The sequence below is a fragment of the Heloderma suspectum genome, chromosome 1 (genome assembly GCF_057233095.1).
Source record: "Heloderma suspectum isolate Gila_16-S chromosome 1, 16-S_ref, whole genome shotgun sequence".
NCBI classification, from domain to species: Eukaryota; Metazoa; Chordata; class Lepidosauria; order Squamata; family Helodermatidae; genus Heloderma; species Heloderma suspectum.
The window spans coordinates 425,191,592-425,219,026 of record NC_139458.1 but is presented as its reverse complement, the minus strand read 5'-3'; the positions used below and the strand labels follow the sequence as shown (position 1 = coordinate 425,219,026).

The window sequence follows — 27,435 nt, the reverse complement described above, 5'->3', positions numbered from 1 at the left end:
TTCATATCTTGCAGATGTTTGTTTTTGCATCCTTTCGCTATAAGTAACTTGTAGCAATACCTTTTGAATGATACAAAAGTTAAAACATTCAAAGTATGATACAGAACACACTTATTTGATATTTTACCCTTGTGAATGTATGTTTAGAATTGGAGCATTAGGGTAGAATTACACATTATCAAGGAAACATGGAGTTCCCAGTCCTATGTCAATGCTGTTATGGGGTTGAAGGGGGCAGCTGAAGGGTAGGAATCAGTAGGCAGGGAGGTTGTGCTTAATCCCTCCCCTGCAAACCAAGGACTTGCTGCAAATGCCCTCCCCAGGTAATTTTTTTCAAAATGCTGAACCCCTACACCCCCCAAGTGCCAAAGCCAGGTACAAAAACTGGAAGTAATGCTGGGTGGTGGGAAAACTGCTTCAGATACATGGTGCGGGTGGGGATTGGCAAATAGTATAAGGTTTAAGTATATATGCACAGCTTTTCACTTGTAAATGCATCTTCCCAATCCTATGCTCACATTATCTCTGCAAGCTAGGGTTTCAGAATACATGTTTGCTGAGAATATGTATTTCTGCCCTTACTTGCTACATAAGTTGTCAATGATTGAACAGAGAAAAAAGCAGATGACACTGTAGAGCGCTCCTTCACAAGTGCATGGTAAATGGATGAGGAACCAAGTCATATGTAAGTGACTGCAATTCTGCGTACGCTTTCCTTGGAGTAAGCACCATTGAACACAGCGGGACTTATTCCTGCGTAAACATGCATAAGATTATACTGCATGACTCTTTCACTGAGCTGAAGTGTTTGCACGCACATTTATAGCTTGCATCCTTTGTGTTTAGATTGATAATAATGCTATACTGAAATGCGAACGGCTGCTAGTTACAAGGTCCTTTTGCATAGGGCTCCCAACCTGACACAAGAGAAACATGTGAAATAACATGGGATCTAAAATTCTCTTTGTAGATACTTCATGCTTGATTTTAATGTTCCCACATTTTCACTGTTGTTCTCCAGTTGTTCCTTTGTTCTATCATTTTTCTCTTTGATACTCCCCCACCCCCCGCCGTTCCTCTCAATAGCAGTATGGTATATCACTTAACCAAGAATTCTGATTTAAAGTAGTAATCTGACAGATTATTACAGTTTGCTGCACTCTATTCCAAAAATGTCTTGACCAATAGAGAAAGCTTCACTACTGCTGCTCATGGCAGTTGAATTAAATAAAGTTCAAGTTCACAAAATTTAAAGTAAGCAATTAATGTCAAAAAAGACAGCAACTTTTGGTAGCAAGAAATTAAGGCAATGCTTATTGAAATACCTTGTATTGAACCAATGAACATTTTTTGAAGATACTTTTTCATCTCCGAGTACCTGCTTAGTGATTTCTGATTCCCTGCCCACAAAACCATTGCTTCATTTGGGGTTTGGTTTTGGTTTTTTCTTGGTTTTTCAGGCATTTAGCAATTCTGAGCTGTGAAAGATCCTTACGTTCTTCACACATGATTTCCAATGTTTCTTGGGTTGTATTAAAAGTTTCACAACAGAGGCTTCATATTCCATTGTCATTCAGCAGCATGAGGTTAATAGCTTTTAGTAAAGTGCACCTAGCGGAAACTCAAGCATTCATTTCTGTCCTTAGTTTCAACATTTAACTTCCATCTGTTCTTCTCCCCTTTTTCTTTCATCTTCCCGTTTCCGTTTTTCCCTATGCTATGACATAAAAGTGGTTGCACTGAAAAGACTGCCCTTTTTGAGGAACAGACCGAAGGAAAAAGACAAAATGAAGGCCTTCTACCGTCGCTCCATGTGTAAGACTTTATGACAGTTCAGCTTCTTTTTAAATGGCTACACTGGCTTCTATTACTAATTTCACTAACCTTTCCCTGGACTGCAGTATTTTTCCTATTTTGCAAAGTGCAAGTCCTGCTATAATACAAGGAGCTGAAGCAATGTTTCTAACACCTTGACACTCAATACACATAACTATTGAGATGTATAAATTATATATATGTATGTATGTAGGTATGTATTCATATGCATACATACATACATATATTCCACACAAGGAATGCACATTTATAAGTTCAAGTTATGGAGATTACGTGAATTTGAACATATATGCATAATGTTATGTGTGTATAAAGACACAGTGCACTGCATACACTTGCAAATTTTGAATTCCCTTCTCTGTCATCAGTTTTATAACATCAAGTAAAAATCTGTAATGGCTTCTGGTTAAAAACCAGCGCAAAGATAAATGGTAGCCTGCTATTCCTTAAAAATCTTTTGACATTCCAAGTTGCAGGGTGGTGGGAGGGGGAGACAAGTATCTTTGTCATTTATTCTTCAGTATAAAATGCTCTTTAAAAAGCTGGGGGAGGCAATGTCTAAAGATAGCTATCATAGGACTCATTTATTTCAGTTCCTTTTCTCTAGTGTCATGCAAAATAGTCTATTCCTGCAACAGCCTACACTGAAGGACCCCTTATCATTGCCAACACTGACTTTGTATTAGCACTTCTGCTCATCTACCCTGTTCATTACATTTTGTCATTGCAAAACATATCAGAGCTTCTAACATATATTTATCTACTGTATAGCATCCCAGCGCAAGCATGGCGGTTGTAGCTAATAAAAAGCAATTACAATCATCTCTACAAGAAGGCTTTGGCTTTTTAACACTTTTCATTCATTCAGCCAATTGCATGTTGCAACATATATGACCTTGTGGACTATAGCTTTCAGTATACTTCGATGCTTAGATAAATGTGAACCATTTTACAGTGCAGAATAAAAATTAAAAAACATTAAACCATGCTGATTCATTTGCTTTCATTTGCATCCCAGCCATGAATGACCTGATGCAGTCCATGGTCCTAGCAGGAGGACAATGGACAGGTAGTTCTGAGCATCTGGAGGGTCCTGATGATTTATCTACGGGTAAAAGGAGAAAAGAATTGGGATCTATGGCCTTCTCTACTACATCCATCAACTTTGCAACTGTCAACTCTGCTGCAGGCTTGAGATCCAAGCAGTTGCTTAATAAAAAAGGTATAGGTAGAACCTTTTCACAGTGTGGTGTGGTTGTGTTGGTAACAGCATTGTTGGAATCTGTTTGTGCTCCATATTTCACATTCTTTTCCAGCAAATAACTGGAATAACTGAATTACAGACCTATGGAGTAATAGGATGGGGGAAAGTTGCTGTATTTGTGAACTTTGGGGGAGGAACATGAAATAACTATCAGTCGGATCTAAAATATCTCACAGCATTTTAAAGATGATAAATTCAAAATTACGTTTTTGCAACAAAATTACGTTTGTTTTCCATCTAGATGCTACATCTTTTGAAGATGTAAGTCCACAAGGAATAAGTGATGATTCTAGCACAGGATCAAGAATTCATGGTAAGATTTCCGCTTTATAGAAGAGCAGAACAGTGGACCTATTATGGGAATGCTAATGAAGTTTATTTAGAACTAAAAATGTCCGGCATTGCAAATGTGCATGTTCTTACTATTTTCTCCCTCGCCTTCTTCCCATCCCCACCCCCCTTGCATCTCATCTATATGGGATTGTCACCCATTTCTTTCACTCTGTCTTTCTTAACCAAAACGAACAGTTGAGTATGAAGTGCACCTGAACAGGATCCAAATTTCTTCCCCACCCCTCAATCCTGAATATCTTTAGAGTTCAATTGTTAAGAAATCTATTTCTCAAAATTGTATAAATTAGTGTATTTTTTCCTGTTTCAATTTTTTGCCTTGTTGTAAAAATACTTAAAAGCTGAAATAGCAGTTACAGTTAAGTGAAATTTCTACAAATGAACATTAAACCAATTTGAATCAAATAGCGCAGTATTTTCAAACGTATTAACACCACCCCTGTGCTTGTATTGGTTAGGAGTAAAGGACATTAACTGTGGAGATGCTCTTGCTCCTCCTCTTGGTGGCATTTCTGCAGTGTGCAGAGTTCCATGTCAAATCTGTTGTAAGTGCCTTAATCATTTTCTGCATGTTGCTGTATTATTCCTTTAGAAAATCCTGGTTCTTTCTACCAACAAACCAATTCCAATTCTAAACATACATTCTATTTTTCTGTTCCTTCCTGTGTACCATTCTTGCTCCTATAGTGTCTAAAGTGTCATCTTGGGCTGCCTGGAAACACCTTTTTCTCACCTGTGACAGTGGGCATGTTCATCTTGTGCAATATCAGTAGTGCATGATTTCCTGCCTCAGAGCATTCTATGAGCAGAATGTACCAGGCAAAGTGTCATCTGCTATGGTATGTGCTTCATGCTATCTACTGATTTTTTTCATTTAGCTTCCAGACCAGCCAGCCTTGATAGTGGCAGAACATCCACTAGCAATAGCAATAATAATGCCTCACTCCATGAAGTCAAAGGTAGGCTTCTAGGCAAATTGACACATGTGCTTCATTCTCCATATTTTGGGGGTTGGGGAGGAAGACAATTCATGGCATGTTTTTTTATTCTTTGACCTTTTTATACATTGCATTCTTTTTTAAAATGGATCTTTGGAATAGAGTGGGCTACATGTCTGAAACAACCAATTAGAAAAAGAAAATGATTACTGAATATTGGAGATCTTCACCTATCCGTATGTGCAAGCCTGCTGACTCTACCCAGTGATCAATTCTGATTGATAGATAGATAGATAGACAGAATATTTAGGTATATTATAATGTAATATAATACATATATATTATATACCAGTTAGGGGAAAACACTTCCAAATCACTTCTAGCCTCCAAACAAATGTAATGTTAAACAGAAAAACAAACTTGTTTTCCTTCTGTGTTGCATTTGGACACTAATCTCCTCTCTTGCATTATAATAAGTACAACTGTATTTACATTTTAAACATCTAATACCACTGTTCATCAATACAGAGATTTCCAGAGCAAGTTACAATGTAAAAGCAACAACAACAAAAAACAGAAGTAATAAAAATTCTGTAAAGCACAGCAACTGCATAAACCAGAATTAACATTGCAAATATAAAAGGCCTGGGAATATAAAAAGGTTTCACCTAGCACTGAAAAGAGCAAACTCAGCGCTAGGCAAATCTCCTTGGAGAGAGTGTCAGAGCCATGGTGCCACCACAGAAAAGGCCCTATCTCAGCTCTAATGGTGGGGAGATTGGAGAAGGGCCTCTAAGGCAGATCTAAATGTATGGCTCCAAAATGTTAACAGTTAATTTGGCTCTGTTGTGTAATACATAGTTAGCATTGGTCTTCACTTTTCTTCAAGAGGCATTCAGCACAACTGGAGAAGAAGTGGGTGATGGGTGTCCCCAAAAACCTGTGGTGTAGAGGGGAGGCAGTAGAGTGGAGCAATAAAGCCTAGGTGCAAGAGAGGTGATGAAGGTCAGCATGGATAGATTCAGGAAAGGTGAAAAGGAAGCAGAGAACCAGGAGTTGTCAATGGAGAATGGATACAGATGAGAAGGAAACAAGCAGAAGACTGAGAAGTGGGCCAAGTAGAGGCAAGTCAAAAGAAAGTTTTAAGTTTAAAAAAATGTGCACAGCTATGACTGGGGTAGCTGTTGCCAAAAGAAAAGGAGAGGGAAGAAAAGGAAGTAATGAAAATGGAATTTGTAGGAGAGGTGGTGGGGAAAAAGAGGCTAGTGTTCATAAGATGATAATGGGTTGGATGGAGAAGATTGAGAATATGGGATGAGGTGTGTAAGGGCAGTGGTGTGTGGGGAAGAGAACAATGGAAGAAGAAGAGAAAAATAAGACCCATTGAATAAAAAGGGGGAGAGGTCAGAAGAGGAGAGATGGATAAAATGCTAAAGAATAAGTATATAGATGGCGTTGAGAATGGGATCCATGCTACCAAGCTGCCGAGTTGCTAATAAGTAGAACCAAGAGGGCAGATGATGTGCTTTTGGTCCTAGGCCTTTAGACACATGTGACAGGATGCTCTGCCTCTTCTGTTACTAAACAAAATTATATGTAAGGCAAGACCAAAAAACACAACCAACAGTTCGTGATCCGGTTCGCACACAATGGGAAATCATGGGTTAAACAGGATTTGCTGTGTGCTAGTGGGAGTGAGCAAGTGGGAGTTTTTGCCATGCATGAGCAGGAGTGAGCAAGCGTGCTGCCTCCTGCATGCTCCTCAATTCTGCTTTTAATCAACAATCTCCAATCAGATGGATTATAAATTGTTGAGTGTGATATCTGAACCTGGAGTGCTGGCTTGTTTAGGGGCTAAACAACCCAGCAGCTAACTTATGGTTCATCGTTGGATTAACTGCTGGGTTGTTTGGCCCCTAAACAGCCCAGCGCTCCGGGTTCACACATCACACTCACAACCTACAACCCAATAGATCATAGGTTCTTGATTAAAAGTAGAAGTGAGGCACTTGCTCATTTCCGCTTACGCACAGCAAAAACTTCTGCTTGCTCATGTCATATCTTGAGTTAATTAAGCCATGATTTTCTGTTACGTGCAAACTTGCTCATAACAAATTCTTTAAACTTTAATTAATTAATTTCACTAGGTTTCTGTTTGCAACAGAAAATATGGATATTATGACTTTTTAAAAATGTTTGTCATATTCCGGTGTAAATTATTCCTTCCAGTAATGTATGCTGCAGATTACATATGGTCAGTAGAACTGATAGTATACATTAAAGGTTTTACTTCAAACGTAATTCAGAATAACACAAAGGTCAGGTTCCAGTTGGTTATTTGGGGTTTGTTTAAGAAACAAGCTGAATTAGCATTTCTTCAACCTTTATTTTGTGCAGAATGTGATGTTTCTCCTTCAAGTCATAGTCTTGGTGAACTGAAACTGACTTTAGGTAGAATGCCTTTTTAAGAAACCTTTCTAGAAGGGTATTTCTTCATCAGACTGAAAATATATTCTTGTTATTCCATCTTTTACATTTACTTTTTGTGGTATTTCAAAGATAGTAACAGATGTCAACATTTTCACTGTGTTGCTGAACCTGAACTGAGTCATAATAATATTTGTATATATTTATTGTCCTGGAAACTAATACTGTTGAGAGAGAATAAAAACTTGTCGGTTTGTTTTTAACTGAAAATATGAAATGTCACATTAAAGAGCTATAACGGGTAAGACAAGGAAATGGACTTGTATATGGCTTCTCAATATATGAGTAGCTTATGACAACTGACTCTTCAGTATGTTTTCTACAATGCATTGCATCTCATTCAGAGCATACTTGTTAAAGTGTGTGTGTAATTTATTTTACATAATAAAGATGTCAATACTGTTTACCTCAAAAGCAGGTGCAGTTAATAACCAAAGCAGGCCTCAAAGCCACAGCAGTGGAGAATTTAGCCTGCTTCATGATCACGAAGCATGGTCCAGCAGCAGCAGCAGCCCCATCCAGTATCTGAAAAGCCATACCAGGTCTAGCCCCATGATCCATCATAAAATGACAGAAACAGTGGATAGACAAGGAACACGGAGAATTAAGACTGACTCGCCTGGAAGTGAAGTGGTTACTCTGCAGCAATTTTTGGAAGAAAGTAATAAGGTTACTTCAACTGAGGTAAGTTGAAAAATGATTTAACTTTTGGAGGCAGAACCTAAAGCTGAACAAACTGAATATCATTTTGGGTTGCAAGATAGTGGGATTTGATTCTTCCAATAGAAGAAGAACGTGGCAATTTTGAAATTTAAGGCAAGCATTCAGGATTTATTCGGAAAATTCAGAGGAAAATAATTAACACATTGTGTAGGAATTAAATAATGTTCTGAAATGGGGGTTCAGAAATGAGCATATTCTGAATATTTAATGGGAAAACTATTCAGCAAAAGTATGCATGTGCTAATTTATAAATACAAATTAAAATATTAGGCGGTGGGTGCTCATTGTCTGAAATATAAGGGGTGAGCTGAAGAGTCCTATATAAAGTCGATCTTAGTTCTACTACAGTGTATATTCCAAAGTGCAACTGGATAAGTATTCCCAAGGCCTAAAGAACTTTTCCCGCACCCTTGCCGGGTTACAGTTACCTTCAGGAAATGCCATTGCCAAAATAACTCAAAAGCTAATGTTTTAATCTTGGGGCTTTTCTGCACTGCATGTGAACAGCTTTGGTGTGTAAGTTCACATTCTTCATGCTGAGATGTTACAAATCTGGTTTTCACCTCCATAACTAGAACTGTAATGGCACCGAATTTCCACACAGTTGAATTACGTTGAAATAATTTGGATTATTCTCAGAGCTGTCTGACCTATATGGTTTGATTTTCCTATCCCCCCCCCACACACAATTATTTCCCCTTACCCTAAAATCTCCAGTGAATAATTTGCATCCTGTCATGATTGAATTGAGCTGGAACTTCTCCAGCCTTTTCTGTTTCTATGTCAAGGAAACTAGTGGCTGTGAGTGTATGCTAATGTCAGGTTCTTCTTCATGGTCTCGATGCATCATGCATATGGGCTCTGCACCTATGCGGAGCCTCAGTTCAGGAAGTTTCTATAGCTGAAGAATTTTGGCAGGACCCCCCCCCCCCATGCCAGCCCACTGCACATGTCTGTAGCAGTTTCCCGCTTACTCCCTCAGTTTTCTTTTGCCCGCCATGGCATGCTCATTGTAGGGAGCTTCACTCACCACTCACTGTTTAAAAAGCATCTTTTGACAAAAAGCTAAGTTTTTTTTTCCTTTTCTCTTTTCTATCAAGCATTTCTATCTGTCTCCTTGTCATTTTAATTCCTTTCGTTTTGCAAGCTTTGTGATCACCCACATGGGCCTATGGCCCTCATGGCCCCCTTTCAAAAGTGCACACCCACTGTGGGTCAAAACTGCTGCCTTCAGACGGGCACTCTCTTTGCCTGTTCTGCCTTGGCAAAGGGCACATCATTGAAGCTTGTCCTCATTGTAAAGCCTTCTCGAAGCAAGTGAGAAGAAACAGATCAGATCAGCTAAAAGCCACACTTTGGAAAAGGGCGCTGGAATCGGTAGAGGAGTCAAAAGATATGGCAAACCCACCCACTTGCACAACCTGCACGCCACTCAGGAGCCTGCTCCAGCATTGGGGTCGTCATCTCTTCAGTGTTGTACTCTGCTGAGTACACAAGATCCCCCCACTCTGGTCCGATCTTTGGTGCTAGCACTGGCAAAAAGGTTAACAAAAAAGGCAAAAGTCTCTAAGGAGGCTAGTCTGTCTTCACATTCAAAAAAGAAGAAGAAAAAGATTTCTAAAGAGTTGTATAATTTTGCTCAGGATTGAGCATTGGAACCCTCGAGTCTGACAAGGAGGGCAGATGCCTGGACTTTCTTGAGAAGAGACTATATTCCTCCGCAGCAATGGGCCTTGAAATATTGAACTACCAGGAGGCAATGTTGGGGTACTAGCTACTGCTGTGGGACAAACTGGGCTGTCTTCTTGAGCATCTGCCAGATGACAAGAAGGAATTGGCTCACCTCTTCCAATTGGAGGCTCTGAAGCTGTCCAGACAGCAAATAAGTACATTGCACAACCAAGTTGATTGCGACTCAGAGGTGCTAATTGGATTGTGCCCTATGTCACCACGCCTGGTTGAGGTCATCCAGTCTTCCACAGGAAACCAGGAACCGTATCAAGGACTTATCCTTCAATAGCCAAGGCTTGTTCAACACAAAAACAGATGATGCACTTGATTCAGTACCGAAGCCTGTCCCACAGCACATCAGATGGGTTTTATGTCGCAGCAACTTCCAAGGCAATGGCACTGGTTTCAGTCACTGGTACCAATCTCACCAGCCAGCTACAACATAACAACATCTACAACAACAGTCATGGGCAGGAAAGTTGGGAAGTTGTTCCCAACTTCAAAATTCTGCAATTATCACAGGAAACCCAACAGCAGAAGTAATAAGTGCCTTTGACTCACTTCCTGCTATCCTTCCTCACCTTGTGGCCAAAACACCCATTTTTGGAGCATGCCTGTCTGCTTCCCATCCAGCCTGGCGTAACATCACATTGGACTCCTAGGTCCTTGCAATAGTCCGGCAGGACTACCAGATCGCGTTCAATACCCTCCCCCCTCTCAGTACCGTGCTGGTGACTGCTCCGTCCCTGGTCCTCCATACTGAAGTTCACACCTTCCTCAAGAAAGGCCCGATTGAACCTGTCCCTTGAACTCAATTTCAGGATGAGTTGTACTCAAGGTACTTCATTGTACCAAAGATGGATGGAGGGCTTCGGCCAATCATGGACCTTTGACACCTGACCCTGTTCATCTCACCCAGGAAGTTTTTCATGGTTTCTCTGGCGTCTATCCTGTCTATCCTTTCTTGAGGAGATTGGTTCGCCTCTGTTGACCTCAAGGACACCTATTTTCATGTCGCCATGACACAACTGCAAGTTATAGAAGCATATATAGATGATTAGCTGTTGATGGTGTCAATTAAAGATCCATTTCTTCGTTTGATAGAAGTGACCTGCAATTTCCTTCAGGAGCTTGGACTCTATATCAGCAAGGAAAAATCACATCTTGTCCCAACACAGCGGTTCCAATTTATAGGGGTGTTATTGAATTCCCAATTGATCCAACGCCTTCTGACCAGGGTAAAGGTGCTGATTTCCCTGGCATTAGAACTGCAGATGAGTAGACCTGCCATGGTGCTCAAAGTCCAAAGTCTCCTGGGTTTCATGGCTGCAATGATGGCTGTCATTCACTACACTTAGTTGCATATGAGACAACTCCAAAACTGACTCATATGCAACTTTGATACTGATCCAGATGCCTGTTGAACCAGACTGTATCTGCCCCCAGGACGTTGGAGACTGTCTCTGATGGTGGTCAGTACCGAGCAATCTAACCCAGGGCATGTCGTTCCTTCATCCAGGGTTGTGACAACAGATGCGTCACTTTCTGGATGGGGAGCTCACTGTCTGGGCCTCACAGTCCATGGACGATGAGGGCCTAACAAAGCCACACAGCACATCAACCTTATGGAGTTAAGAACAGTGAACAAAGCCCTTCGTGCATTCGAACTGGACCTGGTCGACAGACTAGTCCAGGTCACTTCTGACAACATGACAGTTGTTGCATATTTGAACAAACAGGGAGGTACTACATGTCTCCCGTTGCTCACCCTTATGCTCCAGATCTTCTACTGGTGCATAGTCCATTCGAATCAGACTTGTGGCAATACATGTGGCTGGTGTCAACAATGTCATGGCTGATCAGCTCAGCTAGACCATGCTGACCTCCCACAAGTGGGAGTTGGACAGTACAGTTCTGAACAGTTTCTTCCAATTTGGGGGGGTGCCAGAAAGCGACCTTTTGCCACAAGCAGGATGCAGTTTGCACTGCATTCTGCAGCAGAGCGGGCTGAAGTCCAGGATCAGTAGGCAATGCCTTCATATTTCAGTGGACAGGGTCACTATTCTACCTGTTCCCTCCATTTGCTCTGATGACCAGGGTCCTAGTGAAGATCACAACAGATGACACAGATTGCATCATTATGACACTGTGGTGGCTGCGCCAGCCTTGGTTCTCCCCACTAAATATTTCAAGGGGTCAGTACCGACAGCTCCCATTGCACCTGTCTCTCCTCACGAGAGAGAATGGCCAAATCTGAAACCCAGACCTGATAACTTTCTGCATGACTGCATGGAATATTGGGTGATGAACACCGCTCTGGCAGCGATCCAGAGGATCCTGGATGCCACTCCTAAGCTGTCTATGCAGCGTTCTTACTCAAGAAAATGGGCTGCTTTTTCTGCTTTTGCTCATGAGCAGGGTTTTCATCCACACCAGTGCTCTTTGCACCAAATTCTCCAATTTCTCCAATTGTCGTCTCTCAGAGTTTACCTCTCTGCTGTTTCTGTGTTTCACCAGACTGTTGAGGGATTTTTTCATGTTCTTGCATCTAACAGCAAAAAAGATTTCTGAAAGGGATCAAAAATCTGTTCTGTGGCACTGAGCTGGAGCCTTTCTGTGGTGCTTAAGGCACTTTCATCAAAGCCTTTTGAACTATTGGTGACTATAGACCCATGTGTCCTGTTGTGGAAGGTGGCATTTCTGGAGGCCATTACATGTGCATGCTCTGCCAGTGAACTCTGTGCGCTCAGAGTAGACCAGCCTTATCTCACCCTTCACCAAGATAAAGTGGTGCTCAGACATGACCCTGTCTTTTTACCTAGAATTGTGTCTGAGTTTCATTTAAATCAGGACATTGTTTTGCCTGCTTTCTTTGCTTCTCCTTCTACACCTTTGGAGTTAACCCTACATACACTTGATGTTCATTGTGCCCCAGCCTTTTATAAGTTGAGGACTGAACAGTTTCGACTGTCACCCTGCCTCTTTGTCTGCTGTGGTGGCAAGTGCAAGGGCCAGCCTCTCTCAACTGAGCGCTTCACGTCTTGGGTCATTTAGACTGTTGAACTATTGTAGGAGCCGGCTGGGCGTGATCTGTCTGCCCCAGTCTGAGCTCACACTACTCGTGTGGTAGCAACATTGGTCGGGTTCAACAGGGGTGTTGCCATCCCTGAACTGTGCCACGCTGCACCCTGGTTGACACCATCCACCATTGTAAAATGTTACAGACTACGTTTGGGCTAGAGCTGATTATACTTTTGGTTGTGCTGTCCTCTCCTCTGTATTGTAGTAGGACACCGACTCACCTCCACTGTACCTTAGCTTGCTACACACCTGTATATGTGACGCATAGCAACCATGAAGAAGAAAGACAGGTTGCTGTAGAACTGTAGTTCTTCAAGTGGCCATCTGTGCAGTCACGCGTCCCCTCTTCAGTGTCGTACTTGAGTTCAATGTTGAGTACTGAAGGTATTTTTTTGTGTACATTTCTCTCAGTTTCGAGGATGCAGTGTTGGTCTCATGAAACTGAGGGAATATGTGAGAGCCCGCTAGGGACATGTGCACTAGGACAGTGAGGGAGGGGTTTCTGCCAAAATTCCTCAGCTATAGAAGCTTCCCAAATCAAGTCTCCACAGAGGCACAGAGCCCATATGTGTGAATGCATAGATCAGCAGTCCCCAACCTTTTTGGCACCAGGGACCAGTCTTGCGGAAGACCATTTTTCCACAGACCGGGGGGGTGGGGTGGTTTTGCTGGTGGACTTCCAGCCACTGGGACGCAAATGGCGTCCGCATAGCGGACGCCATTTGCGTCCCTATTCTTTGCAGTAATTGGCTATGTAAAGATTTACGTAGCCTATTACTTGAAGAACAGGGACGCAAAAGGACTATGCTGCAAGTCTCTTGGGCTGCAGTCCCATACCCACTTACCTGGGAGGAAACTCTGAAAGCAGTGCAACTTACTTCTGGGTAGATATGTATAGGATTGCACAGTCACTAAGCTACAGCAGTTCTAACACCAGAAATAAAAGTCTAACATCCACAGCAACTACTGGCCGTGTCCCAGAACCTGCTCAATTAAATAATTATGAATCAGGATTATAAAAGCTTTTCAGGGCTGACCTTTGACATTAATATAAAATAATAATTGACATTAATAACATAAAGTTATTATTATTGCCCACAAATACGTCCCACTGTGATCAATGCGGCTTAACTCCCCAGCATGTTTAGGATTGCATATTACTATTATGGAATTACTTTAACTTTCATCATCATCAGTAACACCAAAGGTCGACTCTACTACGTTTTTATGATCCTGGCTTGTTATCATTTCTTTAAACGAGGAGGCTCCAGGCACAGCCATTGGACAAATGGAGAAGCCCAGCAGCAGCAGCGGCTTTCCCAGGCTGGCTGCTTGCTGCCCCATCAACAGCCTCCTGAGGAAGAGGCACGCCACTCCGTCCCTTTCATTCATACTTGCATTCACACGTGCGCAGCGGCCACCTTCAGTGGGGAGGCTTTTCAGCCCTGCTTCTCACCGGCCCGGCCCCAGAGGACTCACTGAAGTAAAGCCTGTAGTCCAGACTGTTGGGGCAGCCGCGCTCTTCCACGCTGTGGCCGGCCATGATGCCCGCTCCAATGCGGCTCTGTGAAAGCGTGGGGCCGCGAGAGCAGAGAGAGAAGGAGACATGCCTTGGGCGGCGCCACCCCACGCCAGCCGCTTATTAGACAGGGCCACGCCCTCCTCCGCCCATCGCTGCACTGCGTAGGCGCACAGCACCCTCCTGCTTCGTTTCATCAGCCACGCGCCACGCTGGGTACAGCACTGTGCAGACTCAGCAATCCTAATCCGTTTCCACACCCTGACCGTGACCTGGTTGCTAACAGGCCACAGACCGGGACCGGTATGGGGGTTGGGGACCCCAGGCATAGATGACCACTCAAAGAACTACAGTTGCAGGTAGCAACCTGTCTTTCTTGAGTTTTAGCATATTCTACCTCAGAAATCCTTTTTATAGTGATTATGTCTGACTTTAAATTAAGGATTTAACACACATATGACTTCCCTTTTCATATTAGTGACTGGTGAAAATACAGAGGGTGGTTACCAACATTCTGGTGTTTTTTTTTTAAGGTTATAATTTTTTTAATTGGAGAAACAGTTCCCACCCTTATGCTAGTTGAATAAATTGAGTACTTCAGTTAAATAATAAAGTAATTCCTCTGTGTATTTTTTTAAACCAGGGAGCGTAATTGTCTGGTCTCGGACAAATAGCCTTATATCAGATAGATAATGCTGGCAATTTAGGACTAATGTATTGCCTTGTGCATTTTCCAGTGTTTTGAAGCAAAAGCTCATTCTTTTTCTCAGCTTACTGGTGGGTGGGCAATAGTTATACAACCTCTTGGACTGGGAATAGTTTCAGAGGCTTCAGCAAATGCCATGGTTCTTCTGAATTAAGATTTGCAGGTACATTTGTGTTCAGGGACTGGCCCTAAAATTAGCCTCTTGAAAAGGAAAGGCAGTGTTTTGGGTTTTTTTCTTGCATCTTGGATTTTTTCCAGATAGTGCCAACTGGGAATTCCAAATCCGGAAGCCCAGACAATGATTTCAGGCTTAGGCTGTCTTGTACATACATGATGTTCAGATTGCTAAGGAAGTTTTTAATCAGTTAGTGAGAAGAATATAGGAGAGATCTGAAAGTGAAATGGTCATGATTGGTTGAGCTTTGTGATCTTGGAGAAGAAGTGATACTTGCATTAATTTTAAAATAAGTTGGAACTATTCACAGAAATCAAAATGTCAAGGTAGGAATATTTCTTTTCAGTCAGTCTATGGAGTAGTATATTTGAAGGGGAAAACAGAAATTGTGGTTTTTCCATGAATATGTAAACCTGTGCAATTAAAAAAAAAGCATGTACATAAAACTACGAGAGTTGGGTGGCAGCATAAACATCAACAATTTCCATAAATTGGAACATGCATAATAGTTTTGCAAGTTTGTGCTGCAGAAGTTATCAAAACTACTTCCCTTGCACTTTGAAAAATAAAACTAGATACAGAATAAGTTGTTTGGATCTCTTTTGCAGATCAAGTCCTCAAGCCAAAATAATCTTTTGGATGAAGTAATGAAAATTTTTTCTGAAAATGCTGAATTAGCAGGAAGAGAGAAACTAAGAAAACAGTCATCAGGCAGCAGTGGTATTTCCAGATCACAGAGTGTGAAAAGCACAATGGAGTTCCCTGATGGAAAGTTAGTAAGGCCCAGTTCTCCTAGAATGGAAGATCCCAACTTCTCGAACTCTTCAAAAACACTTACAGCAGGTACTAAAGGAAGGACCAAGTCTGTTAAAGAAAACATGCAATCACAGCGGCAATCAAAAGACTGTAATCCTTATGCTACTTTACCTCGTGCAAGCAGTGTGATTTCAACAGCAGAAGGAACTACTCGGAGAACAAGCATCCATGATTTTTTATCTAAGGACACTAGGCAGCCGGTATCAATTGACCCAACTCCACCTACAGCTGACAGAAGCATCGCATCAGCTTCTAGTGAGTACAGTCCTCAACTACAGTCCTCTGTTCTTAATTACACACCTTATGCTGTAGTTACCTTGTCAGAAAATGACTTAGGTAGTATAGCTACGCTAGATCATTTTGCATATAATTCAGAAAAGTCTAGGAATTCAAGGACAGGTGAGACAAATTTTATTGCTAAAACATTTTCTTGTAGTAATGTGTATAATGATAAGGTGGGCACAGCAACAAGCCTTATCAATCAGTTGTCTACAGTCCGTTTGTCCAGGTCATTTTTGGCACTTAACACTGAATTAGTCAGTAATGTTAGTGGATTACCCCAAAGGCCTTTATCAAAAACAACTGATAATATATTTGACTCATCAGTGAAATTTCCACAGAAAGATCACAAACTGCCTTCTGAGAATCAGAAATCTGATGACAGAAACAGAGAGGTAACTCAGACTAGTAGTGAATTTACTACCCTTGCTCAGGCAAACACTAGTGAGAGTGAATCCCCATTACCAGTTTCTGAAGATACTCAAACTGTTTGGTATGAATATGGTTGTGTATGATAAACATATACACTATGAAATAATCCCTTCTATACAATGTCGATGTTCTTGTTAGTGTTAACTGGTTTAGGCTATGTTTAAATAGTTTACTAGCTAGGATAGTAGCTAGGTGTTCATGATTTTCTCTGAATGGAGATGAAAAATTCACCTTTTTTTCTTAGCATGTGGATGAATATATAATTGTAACCATGCCAAAGCTTGCATGAAACATTAACTGTATTTTCTGCATGCCTTTTAAAAGCCTTAATACAAGCTAACTGTATTTTTGTTTTCTATTTGTTACAAATATTTTATTTTATGTACATTGCTGGATGCATGCTAACCAGTTGCATGGTGCTGTGCCAGAAACAGCACACAAAAAACAGGTAACTTTCAGCAAACATTTATCTTCCTTTCAGATGCACCAGTATCATGTGGATTATACATTTTGGGCCCAATCCAGCTAAAAAGTCAGTTGTGACTGATTTAAACCTAATGGAACAACTTGGCTGTGACCATTTTAAGTTCCAGTGCTTCATAATGTAAAAATAGTCATATGCAAGTTTACTTGGAAGTAAGCCCCACTTTGTTTTTTGGGACTTACTTCCAAGTACATGTGCTTAAGATAGTGTTTTAGTTGTGACAGACTTTAGCTAGATTGAGGCCTTTGAGCAAAAAGTGTCCTTTCCCCCTCTTGCTAGTGAAAAGATGCAGAAAGGGCTCTGTATCTCTAGCTTTTTTTTACTTATAGTGTGTATAAATGCTACTCAAGAAAGAAGTCATAGTCAAAATGCTCAGTGACTGTGGTTTGCACACTAAATATGAACTTCTGTTCATACTCATGAAGCATTACGGTTTGGAAGCCTAAATGGTGGAATTTTTTTTTGTTTAAAGATACACTATTAAATGTCACAGTTGCACTGGAAAGACCAACCCTCTTCATCTCTTTCCCTTTTACATGGTTTTCTGTCCCATGCTTGGTGTACTTATGTGGTCATGTATTGTCTTGTCTATAGAGCTTTATCTGAATTTTTATCATATAGCTTTATCTGAACTTTTACAGTGTATTTAAAATAAAAAATAAAATTGAATGATGGCATCCTTTCTTTTCTGTTCAGGGATATAATAGTTGATTAGAAATGTTACACTGTAGGAAGGATCCAGTGGTGGCTCGCACAACGTCAGTAGCACTTGCTAGCACACTGGGTGTCCTGGGAAACCTGTTGTGCTAGTGAGTGAGCATTGGTTATCACTAGAGCAATGTAAATAGTGCTTGCAGCCAGACACTGTTGGATTGTTCCCAGCATGTTTTTAAAATTGCCCCAAGATCCAAAGAGCTATTTTAATCATGCCCAAAGTCTTGGGTTGACTTTTTCCCTTTGTAGAGAAGAATACCATGCCATATCACAAGCTGCATTTGAAAACCCCTTCATAAGCCCCTTCATTTTCTAAAATTGTATGTAATGTGGAATTGGGTGAAGGGAGAGCTGCTGATGTCTCCAGGTAGGGCTGGGAACAATTCCTGTCTGAAACTCTGGAGCACTGCTGCCATCAGTATAGACAACCAGTAATCTGATTTGGGTTAAGGCAGCTTCTTATGTTATGCTATTCAAGAAATATAAGCTTAAAGCTCTCTTGGACAAGCAGAGCAACTTGAGAGCTTTAAGGAGTATAAAATGGTGCATCTGAACAAAATTTCATAGATACAGAAAATCCTTTCGAAACATGACTGACTATCTGTGCAAATGCTTGACATTTCATTCGAACAGTTAATGTGTGAAATTTCTGTTTCAAAAAATGTTCAGTACTATCACCATGTTGTACAGGGGACTGCCCTTAAGAAAAATGAGTCCATTCCCCCTTGCATGCACAGAACTAGTTATGTAATTCTTTGGATCCTTGCCTTGCCATTTTTTTTAATGAGTGGTGAACTACTTCGAATATTTAAAGTAGGGGGATATATTAAAAACTTATATAAGGAAAATGAAGCTTCTGGGAAAATGAAACATGTTTATTCTAATTTCAATAGGCTGCCTTCTAAAGTGCACAAAAACACTCTCAAAGGGGGACCGGAGATTGCTTCCAGGAATAGCAAAAGCAGAATGGTACAGGAAGAACTCAAAGTTCAGGAGTGTCCAAAGAGCTATCTCAGAGATCCAACATTAAAAGACTTGCTTTTCCTGTCCTCAGCTTAAAAAAATAAAAGCAAATAACTGAATCTACACTGTTGGATAAATTAAAGTATTTTATCTAAGCCACTTGAATCCCATTTATTTCAATGGGAGAAAATTTTCTTAGTCACATTTTTGAACTGGGTTTTCTGCCTGGCCTACATTCAAAGAACTCAGAGCTGTTTGAGGAAGAGATCTACCAGAAAAAATGTTCTTCACAAATAAAATCACTTTTCCTTAGGTTTCACATTTCCTGCTTCCCAAAATACAGGCTTACAGAATGGGCAAATGTCTTATAAATGCTCATTGATAACATTTTGCTACTTCTTTGTGGTCTCTGTGCGGTCCCACATATAGGTTCTGCACCTCTGCAGAGCAAAGTTCAGAACTGCCTGCTCCCGGCCCTCACGGTGCGTGCTCAAGGGTGGTCGCTCCCCTCCTTCCATTCAGTTCCTTCTTCTAACTTTAGGTACTTTTGCTTTGCTCTTCTGAGAAGAGTATGAGCTGGACCTTTCTTCTGCATTTTTTTTCTATATGAACTTCTCCAGTACTGTGCTTCCTCTTATATTCAGCATTTTTTTTGTTTTTTGTTAGCTGCCCTGTAGGTGCCTTTGCCACTCTCAATCAGATGCTCATGGCTCAACAGGCACTTTCCCAGAAGCATTTAGTTGTGGCAGCAAGCTACCCCCCAGTGGTGAGCATGATTGATGTCTCCTCTGCCTTGATGAGGGGTATGTAATGGATACATGCCCTCTTGGCAGTGATTCACCAGAAAGGCACACTGAAATCGCTCATCCTGCCCCTGATTGACATTGTGGGAGCAGGCCCCTTTGATGGTGAACACCAAGACAAAAGTCCCTAAAGTTACTCCACAGTTCCATCCATCCCGAGTCAACTCTGCAGACCAAGTTGCACAGTCTCTGGTGCTACAGCAGTCTCCTTTAGCCTAGCTGTGACACTGCCCTCTGTGAGAGTGGATGCAACCTCTACATCAGGTGCAACTATAAACTTCTCTATACCAACGTTGGATCTGGAACTCGCCACAAAGGGAGTTTCACGAACACCTAGCAAGGATGTCTACCTGGCTTAGCAGGCGCAGAGGTCTACGGTGAAATCAAGCCTCTTCCTTGTTCTCTGTAGAGCTTTAAAAAAAAAGAGATAAAGGGAATAAGCTAGCGCCTCAGGACCTTCTAGTTGAGACACCTCTCACTTAGGCTACAGCTTCCCCTTGATTGAACTTGGAGAAGTTCAAACACCTTTTTCCTGAACAGAATTCTCTAAAGTACATGGCAGAGATCCAAGCCATTGGATCCACCTCAGAAGGGGAGATTAAAGATAGTGCACGCATGCGCGCGCGCACACACACCAGATGGGATGACTTCTTATCTTGCCATTCTCACTCTTGCCTTCGGGCCCATGACCTTTATTCTCCCCAGCACAGTCACTCCATGCTTCTCCCATACTTCCCTGGGTTCAAGGAGGTCTTCTCCTGGATCCTGGTAATCTAGAGACTACTACTATTATGGACATGACTACATGGTGGTCCCAGATACCTTTGGGATCCAGTCAATAAAAACCACCCATATAGGCAATCTCAGTCTTCATCCTAAAGTCAGCATTGTAGATCCCCATGACACCCTCGCTAGTATACACCATAGCATGAGCTCTGGGCTTCAGTGGGCCTCATTTTTATCAAGAATGGGAACATTTGCCACATCACCATCACAGCAGTAGGTGGTTTTGCTTGAACCACAGGGAGTTCCACTAGTATTATCGTGTAACAGCCATGACCAACTAGCCCAATACTATTGATTGTCATCACTGAATGTGTGTTGACCACAGTGACAACTTAGCTGCTGTCAGCTCTACTACTGTCAGCTCTGATCCTCTTTCTGTCTGTTCTGCAGACCACAGTGCCACTGATCTGCTGGTTTCAATGTCATTTGCTTCTTTGTCCACCTCATTACTGGCTCCATCAACTTTGTTCACCTCATCGCTTTCTATGGCAGCTTTAGTCCCAGTAGTCTCTAATCCATTCTCAGGGTTGATTTCAGTACCAATCTGTGTCCTTTTTAGTGGCTGCAGAGATGGTTACATCTTCCCTTTGCCTTAGTTAGGACTGCGTACATAGAAGTGGTCCCTCTGTTGCATGTTGATGACTACTTATCAGACTTCAAATCCCTATCTTTGGACGTTTCATCCAACTCCTTGCCTGCCATTAACGTAGGGGAACAAACACTTCTTTTTTCTACTGAGGACACTAGGGTTTATGCTGAGCAACCAGTACATATGGCCAAGTCTCTCAGCTTAGACACAAAGCTGTCTCTGCTGCCTCTTAGAGATCCAGTATTCCAGTTTGATCCACATGGATGATACCATCATGTCTGTTCCAGTGCACGTAGCCTTACTCCAGGGTCCAAGGGAGTTATGGGATAAGCTGTCCTCTATGCCTCCTACATCCAGAAGACTCAGTAACTTATATAGAGTTTTATAGGAAAGACTGATTTCGTCTTTAAAAGTCTGACTCCCAACTTCATCATATATGGAACCCCCCACCAAAAGGAAGTCACAATACAAACCTCATTTGGCCTTGAAAGATTTCAAGAACAGAAAGTTTGATGTCACAGGGAGAAAATTCTACTCAAGTGTGGAGCTCGCCTTTTAGAAAGTCAGTTATCAAGCTTGCACATTCTGTTACCAACATTTTTCTGGAAGAAGGTGTTCTCCTTTGGCCATTGCCAGATGACAAGAGTTAGCATGAATTTTCCAGTATGAGGCCTATTGCTTGGCTGAGCAACAGATTCATACTTTCTGGCATATGATGGATAGTGGATTGAAGGCTGTGGTAGGGTCTATTGCTCTCCACAGATATAGCTTAACCAGGACAGGAGGCTCACTCCCCCATCAAGATCTTGCTTTTTGATATGGAAGTGGTAAGGTTGGTGATACCTTGGACTGGGTTTAGAAGCTCTGTTCTGCAATGGGTCTAGGCCATCAGCTTCTGGAGTTCTCATCCATGCCAGAGAGGCTCTTCCAGGAGTATTGTGTCCAGATCATCAGGTCATTTGGCCATTGCAGTGTGGGGGATGCCTCCAAGCATTGATTTTGACTCTGGAATTGTCATAATTCAGGAGCTGTGACTTCCAGTGTTTGGGACTAGACTTTAGCACATCAGTTCTGCATAGCATACCATCATCACAGATCACTGAGTACTCGCCATCATTTATGTGGGAATGCAATTGAGTCCTTCTTGCTTCTACCAGAGTGCATATTCCATATGATATCACTGTATTCTCCTTTTAGAGGAGATGATCTAAACCCTCCTTTGCAAAGTGGAACTGGTGCCCGCAGACTTCTAGACCTCTTTTCAAAGTATTTCACCATTCCCAAGAAAGCTGTAGGCCTTCAGCCATTCCTGGTCTCTGAGATGTCCATGTGTTCATATGGCTGAAGAAGTTCAGGGTGATAACTTTTTCTAACAGCCTTCTCTTTCTCCAGCTCAGGACTTAGTTCACATCCATAAACCTAAAGCAAGGATAGGCAACTTTATGTCCTTCAGATGGTTTGGACTACAACTCCTATAAGCCCTGACCATTGGCCATGCAGGCTAGAGCTGATGCGAGTTGTATTCCAAAACATTTGAAGGAAACAATGTTGCCTACCTCTGACCTAAAGGATGCTCAATTCTATATAGCCCGTCAAATGAAACATTGTTGCTCTGGGAAACCACTATTTCTGTTTCAGAATTCTTATGTCCAGACAAGCTAGAGCTCCCAGGGTGTACAAAGTGCATGGCTGTTGTCACTGCACATCTTCATCAGGGATTTCTATGTTCTTATACACTAGCTGTTACCGCCAACTGGCTGATCATGTTGCCTTTACTCTTTGGCTTCTCAGCACTCTGGGCCTCGGTCAATACCGCAGAGTCTCACTTGACACCAGTGCAATTATCTCAAGTTCATAGCCACCCTCCTGGACTATGTTCAGTCACCATGCATATCTGTCCTCCAGCAGAGCTCAAATTACCGTGTTAGCTGCTAATATGGCTGTCAGTCCCAACCATTCAGCTGTCCACATTCAGATGTTCCTGGGACTCATAGCCTCTACAATAGCTGTTATCCTTTTAACTCATCTAAAGATGCTTCCCCTGCAATGCTAGTTTCTGGATGTGTTTGACCAGGCTTTGATTCCCAAGCCAGACATCTTTCTCCACGCTTCTAGGTTCAACGTACTCTGCTGTGTTGAACACATCCCAGTAATTTACTTTTTGGAATCTCATTTACTCCTCATCCCTTACAGCAATAATCACCAGTGAAGCATCTCATCAGAGTTGAAGGCCCACTGTGATGGCCTGGCAGAATCCAAGTTTCCATGTAAATGTCTATGAGTTACTTGCAGTCATCAAAACCTTCAGGGCATTAAAAATATTCCTTCAGGGTTAGGCTGGCCAGGTAGCCACCAACAGTGTGGCTAGTGTCGTTTAAATAAACAAGGCAGGACAGGGTCAAGGACTCTTCTGGTAATACAACTGTGGGATTGGTACATACCCAAGGCATCACCCCTGTGACAGTCCATGTCTATCTTGCAAGTAAGGACAGTGACCTTATGGGTCTCCTCAGTCACACAGTCACTGTTCCTGTGAGTGGAATATTGCACAGTGGGCAGTCCAGCATCTGTTCCACCAATGGGGATGCTGAAAATAGATGCCCTCACCAACTAACAGTGCTGGTGGTTTTGCAGCTGGACAGGCATGAGTAGGTTGCTAGGAGATGCTTACCTTAGGTGGGATAAGAATCACCTGTTTCATCCAATCCTGCTGATAACAAGAACATCTGCAAAAATAAAGCAGGATGGGGTGAATTGCATGCTCATCACCTGTGGTAGCTGAGGCAACTGAGGCAAGGTTCATGACCTTGCTCCTATTCTCCCACTACTGGGGAGATGAACTACTGTCATTTTCTGGAAGCATCAACCCTTCTCTCTCAGAACTGAGAACAAATTCTCCACCCCAGTATCCTCAGGCTCAAACTGACAGCATTGTGGATCCAGCCGTTTTGCCTTCATGGTGAAAGTGTGCTGCAGTGCTCTGTTAGGAACTGATCAGAAAACTAAGAGCCACACCTCTTGAGCATGTGCCATGAGCAGGCCTGGTGTCAGCACCTAGGATGGTTAGGAAAATGCTAACCCAAGAGAGCCCACTGGGACTGATGCCACAATCTTCAAAACAACAACAATAATCAAAACAGTGTTGTGCTGAAAAGTGAAGCCCCAACTTGGGCAGTTGCAGTGACCTCTACTTTCCATTCCCCAATTGGCTCTGGGCCCCATTCCCAACACTGCAGTGGTGTGTCAGGAGCCAGATAACACTTGAGAGAAAGAAAATGGGTGACCATGTGGTGCCATCCAGTCCAGTGATTCTCCTTCCAGTGCTGGGATGCTGTGGTCAGCTGGATGTTTGCCTATCCATGGCAACTGGCAAGGAGTAAGGACAGTGCTGAATGGAGCTGTGAGTTGCAAGGCCAACAATTACAGTGGCAGGGCTGCAGGATTTGCATGGCTCACAGCTCCATTCAGCAACCCTTTGTTACCCACCATGGGTAGGGAAGCCACCAGCATTACTTCCTGTAGTGGTGGGGATGTCTCTGGTGAGTTTGCACTCATGGCTCACAGCAGCTCCATACAGTACCTCCACCACCATAATCATGAATGAGCAGCCTGCCCACAAGTAAGCCAGTGGAGGCCCACCAAGGGCAGTCTGTCTAGGAGCCCCCAAATCTGGAACTTTTTTTGCCTAATTCTAGAAGGTTCCAAACATTACTCTGCACAGGCACAGAACCCTTAGGTGGGGCCGCCCAGTTAGAGGTAAGCAATCTGCTTTTCCTAGTGATTTCCTGACTGTGTTAATCTAACTCAATGAGTTAGAGTTAGATCCAGACTTGGTCAGATTTAGGTTAGTCGTAACTAATTTGACTCACATTTATTTCAGTGGGTCTACTCTTAAGAATGACTGAATAAGTCTGGATCCAACCCATAGTTCTTAAGATGCCTTTATTATCATTATAATACAAACATAGCCCAGTGTTTATAGTGATAATATTGAGAAACGTAAAAAAGACAATCCCCATAACAGAATAATAATACAACACTTTTCTTAGAAGGCATTCATTGCTTTTGAGCTTGCTATGTGAAATGTGGCTGCACAAATGTCACTAGTTCTTATTTCATACCCATGACATTACTAGTGACTACCAACAGAGCTCTCCCCTGTCCTCATGTTTGCATCACTTTGTTACCTTATTTTTTAAAGTATTTGCTCTGCATTCCATTATGTCAGATGCGACCTTTCCATTCTAGTACTAAGAGCAGAATATTTAAAGTAACATGTTAAAGTCTGAGAAAAGTCTTTTTTTCCAAAGATGGAATATAAAATTGGAGGGAAGTCATGGTGTCTTGCATGCTTACTGTGGACTATAACTTTAAGCAAAAATAAATCTGGCAATCATTGCTCATAAATGGTGGCTTGTACTATCCAGATTTTTCATCAAAGTAAATTCCTGCTACTGTGGCCAGTATAAAAATCCATTGCAATACTTATTTTTCTAATGAAGACTAATACTGAGCTGGGCCAATTAAGCAACGGTATGGCATTACTGACCATTTTGTTCAACCTATATATTATTTCTTTCAAATGTTTCCAGAGTTGCTTTTATAATAGTACAGATGATAGACTTCTTCCTTCCTGTGTCTGCAGTTCTACAAGTCTATTTTGGCTTTTGAAAGGTTAATCTAAAAGCCCATTCACATGACAGCTGACATACAAAGATGGCTTTGTTGCAGCTGGCTGCGCATTGAACTGGCTGTGCAATTGCTTCACCACACATACCTCTCATAAATCATCCTACCACATCACGTGAGAGATTTTGAAAGGAGGGTTAGTAAATAATGAGGTAATCCTGAGTTACATTATTAATTGGGTGTGCGGCAGAGCAATCACAGAGCCAATTCTGCACATGGACCCCTTAATGCATTTTCACACTTTATTATTGTATGCATTGACCCTAAGTCAAATAATTAAATATGGGACTACTATCCCCAAAGAAGCATGAGGTGCTGGATTAATTATTCTGCTGTGAATTGGGACATATGTCTTGCTTGCAAGGAAAGGCTTGCTTAAAGATATGTTTTTCTAAGTGAATAGCTAATTCCAGATTATTTGGTTTTGCATGTTCTATCTTACTGCATGCAAGGATAATTTTCTGCTTTACAAACTTGATGGTTAGAGTGAATAAATCAGATCCACATTCTCTGCTGATACACTTAGGCACATTTCTATACATTTCCTTCTTATTTTACTCTTAAGCATTATACTTATCATATTTTCTATCCTGGGTGATATATTCTCAGTAATAAATGGTAAAGAAAAAAAGTATCAACAGAAAACATTTATAGAACCATCAGTTGTGTTCCTACCTTCCCTTCCTATTCCTCTCCTTACTTTTTGTAAACCTAGTATCAGTGCTACTTAATAATATATGTCACAGTGTGAGAACATTTTATGTTTTCCTGCTAAACCAGTAACGTGAAATGCTTTTCTTCTGCAGATGTGGAAGCTAAACCAGAAAACAGAAATTCAAAAAGCAGGTCTAGGGAGCAACAAAGCTCCTAGTTCTATTGCCCCCACTACATGAGATGTGGGCCGAGTGGTGAGTTTTCCGCCCAACATGTAAATGAGATTGCTTTCATTTACAGAGGGGAAAAAACTAACATCATTTACAAATAAGAACAAGTGCATATTGCATTAACAGTTGTCAATACTGCTTGCATTAAATGGCTTGCTATCTTGCTTACTACTCAAGCCAAACCAGAGTGTGACATCCAGGTGAGGAGTGCCCAGTCTTTTAAATCTCCTTTCCCCCATAATCACCTCCAAAATTATATCACTGTATATACAATAGCAAGTAATTATCTCAAAAGTGATTGGTCATTGTTCGCTTTGTGTGTCCTGTGTAACCCTGTGTTGGTGTAAAGCTTATGTAAACAGAACTCCTGTTTATCTCAGTGTCTGAGGAACCAGCTGTTTTGAGTACCTATAGTGGGTCATTTTCTCAGGATCTGATTTACATTCCTTAAGAAGAAACTACAGAAATACCAATTAATTTAAAATGAGAAAGTGACATATGATCAGAGCTGTGAATACCCCACAATTAAAAATAAAAATTTAAAAATCCACACCTGGACAATCGTGATTCTGTGCCAAGAAACACTGGATTCTCCAAATTAAATATAATGCCTCTTATTTTATATGGCTGCCTTTTTTTATATAATTTTGTATAATTTATTCTGGTCTAACTAGTTATGGTGATGGCACAGAAGTATGCAGGGCATTTCCCTAACACTGGAAATGTTGATCAACTCCCATCCCTCCCCATGTCTCCTAAAAAATACATTTGCAAACATATCTTTCCAGTTCTAAGGACTAGAAACTTTTATGTAAAAAAACACTGAATTTTCTGGAAAGGGAATTCTGACTCATTACTACCATCTGCGTTTTCTTTACACTTAGGCAGAATTGCAACATATGCACAGCCCTGCATATGATGCATGTAAAAGTTTAGGCACAGGAAATAAGACACAGGGTAGTATGCTATTGTGCCCATGCGCTCACAGTACACATCACTTGTGCAACCGAGCTTTTACAGTTGTAAACAACCTGAAACAAACAGAAACACTTGCTTCCAGAGCAGGGCAGCGGAGCTTACAGTAGAGAGTTCTGCTGATATGTCCCAATTCGAAAACAAGTGCTCCCACTCGTTTCTGAGGTTGTTTTTAGAAGTGTAAAAGACTCCTTGCACAAGTGGTGGGTC

At 41.7% G+C, this 27,435-nt stretch overlaps 1 protein-coding gene across 6 annotated transcripts in view; it reads left to right on the top strand.

The window, feature by feature from the left end:
* CCDC88A (coiled-coil and HOOK domain protein 88A) overlaps positions 1 to 27,435 on the top strand; it is a 130,290-nt gene that overhangs the window by 100,114 nt on the left and 2,741 nt on the right. For 2 of the 6 annotated variants that reach the window (XM_084829271.1, XM_084829270.1), the window contains 8 exons: positions 1,732 to 1,815; positions 2,855 to 3,058; positions 3,342 to 3,413; positions 3,910 to 3,996; positions 4,330 to 4,410; positions 7,292 to 7,560; positions 15,420 to 16,786; positions 26,173 to 26,274. In XM_084829271.1, the coding sequence (XP_084685397.1) occupies positions 1,732 to 1,815; positions 2,855 to 3,058; positions 3,342 to 3,413; positions 3,910 to 3,996; positions 4,330 to 4,410; positions 7,292 to 7,560; positions 15,420 to 16,421 (1,799 nt within the window). In that variant the 3' untranslated portion in view covers positions 16,422 to 16,786; positions 26,173 to 26,274. Of the gene's footprint in view, positions 1 to 1,731; positions 1,816 to 2,854; positions 3,059 to 3,341; positions 3,414 to 3,909; positions 3,997 to 4,329; positions 4,411 to 7,291; positions 7,561 to 15,419; positions 17,022 to 26,172; positions 26,275 to 27,435 lie in introns of those variants that run through there. The other 4 variants (XM_084829274.1, XM_084829273.1, XM_084829275.1 and 1 more) reach the window with 4 other exon arrangements.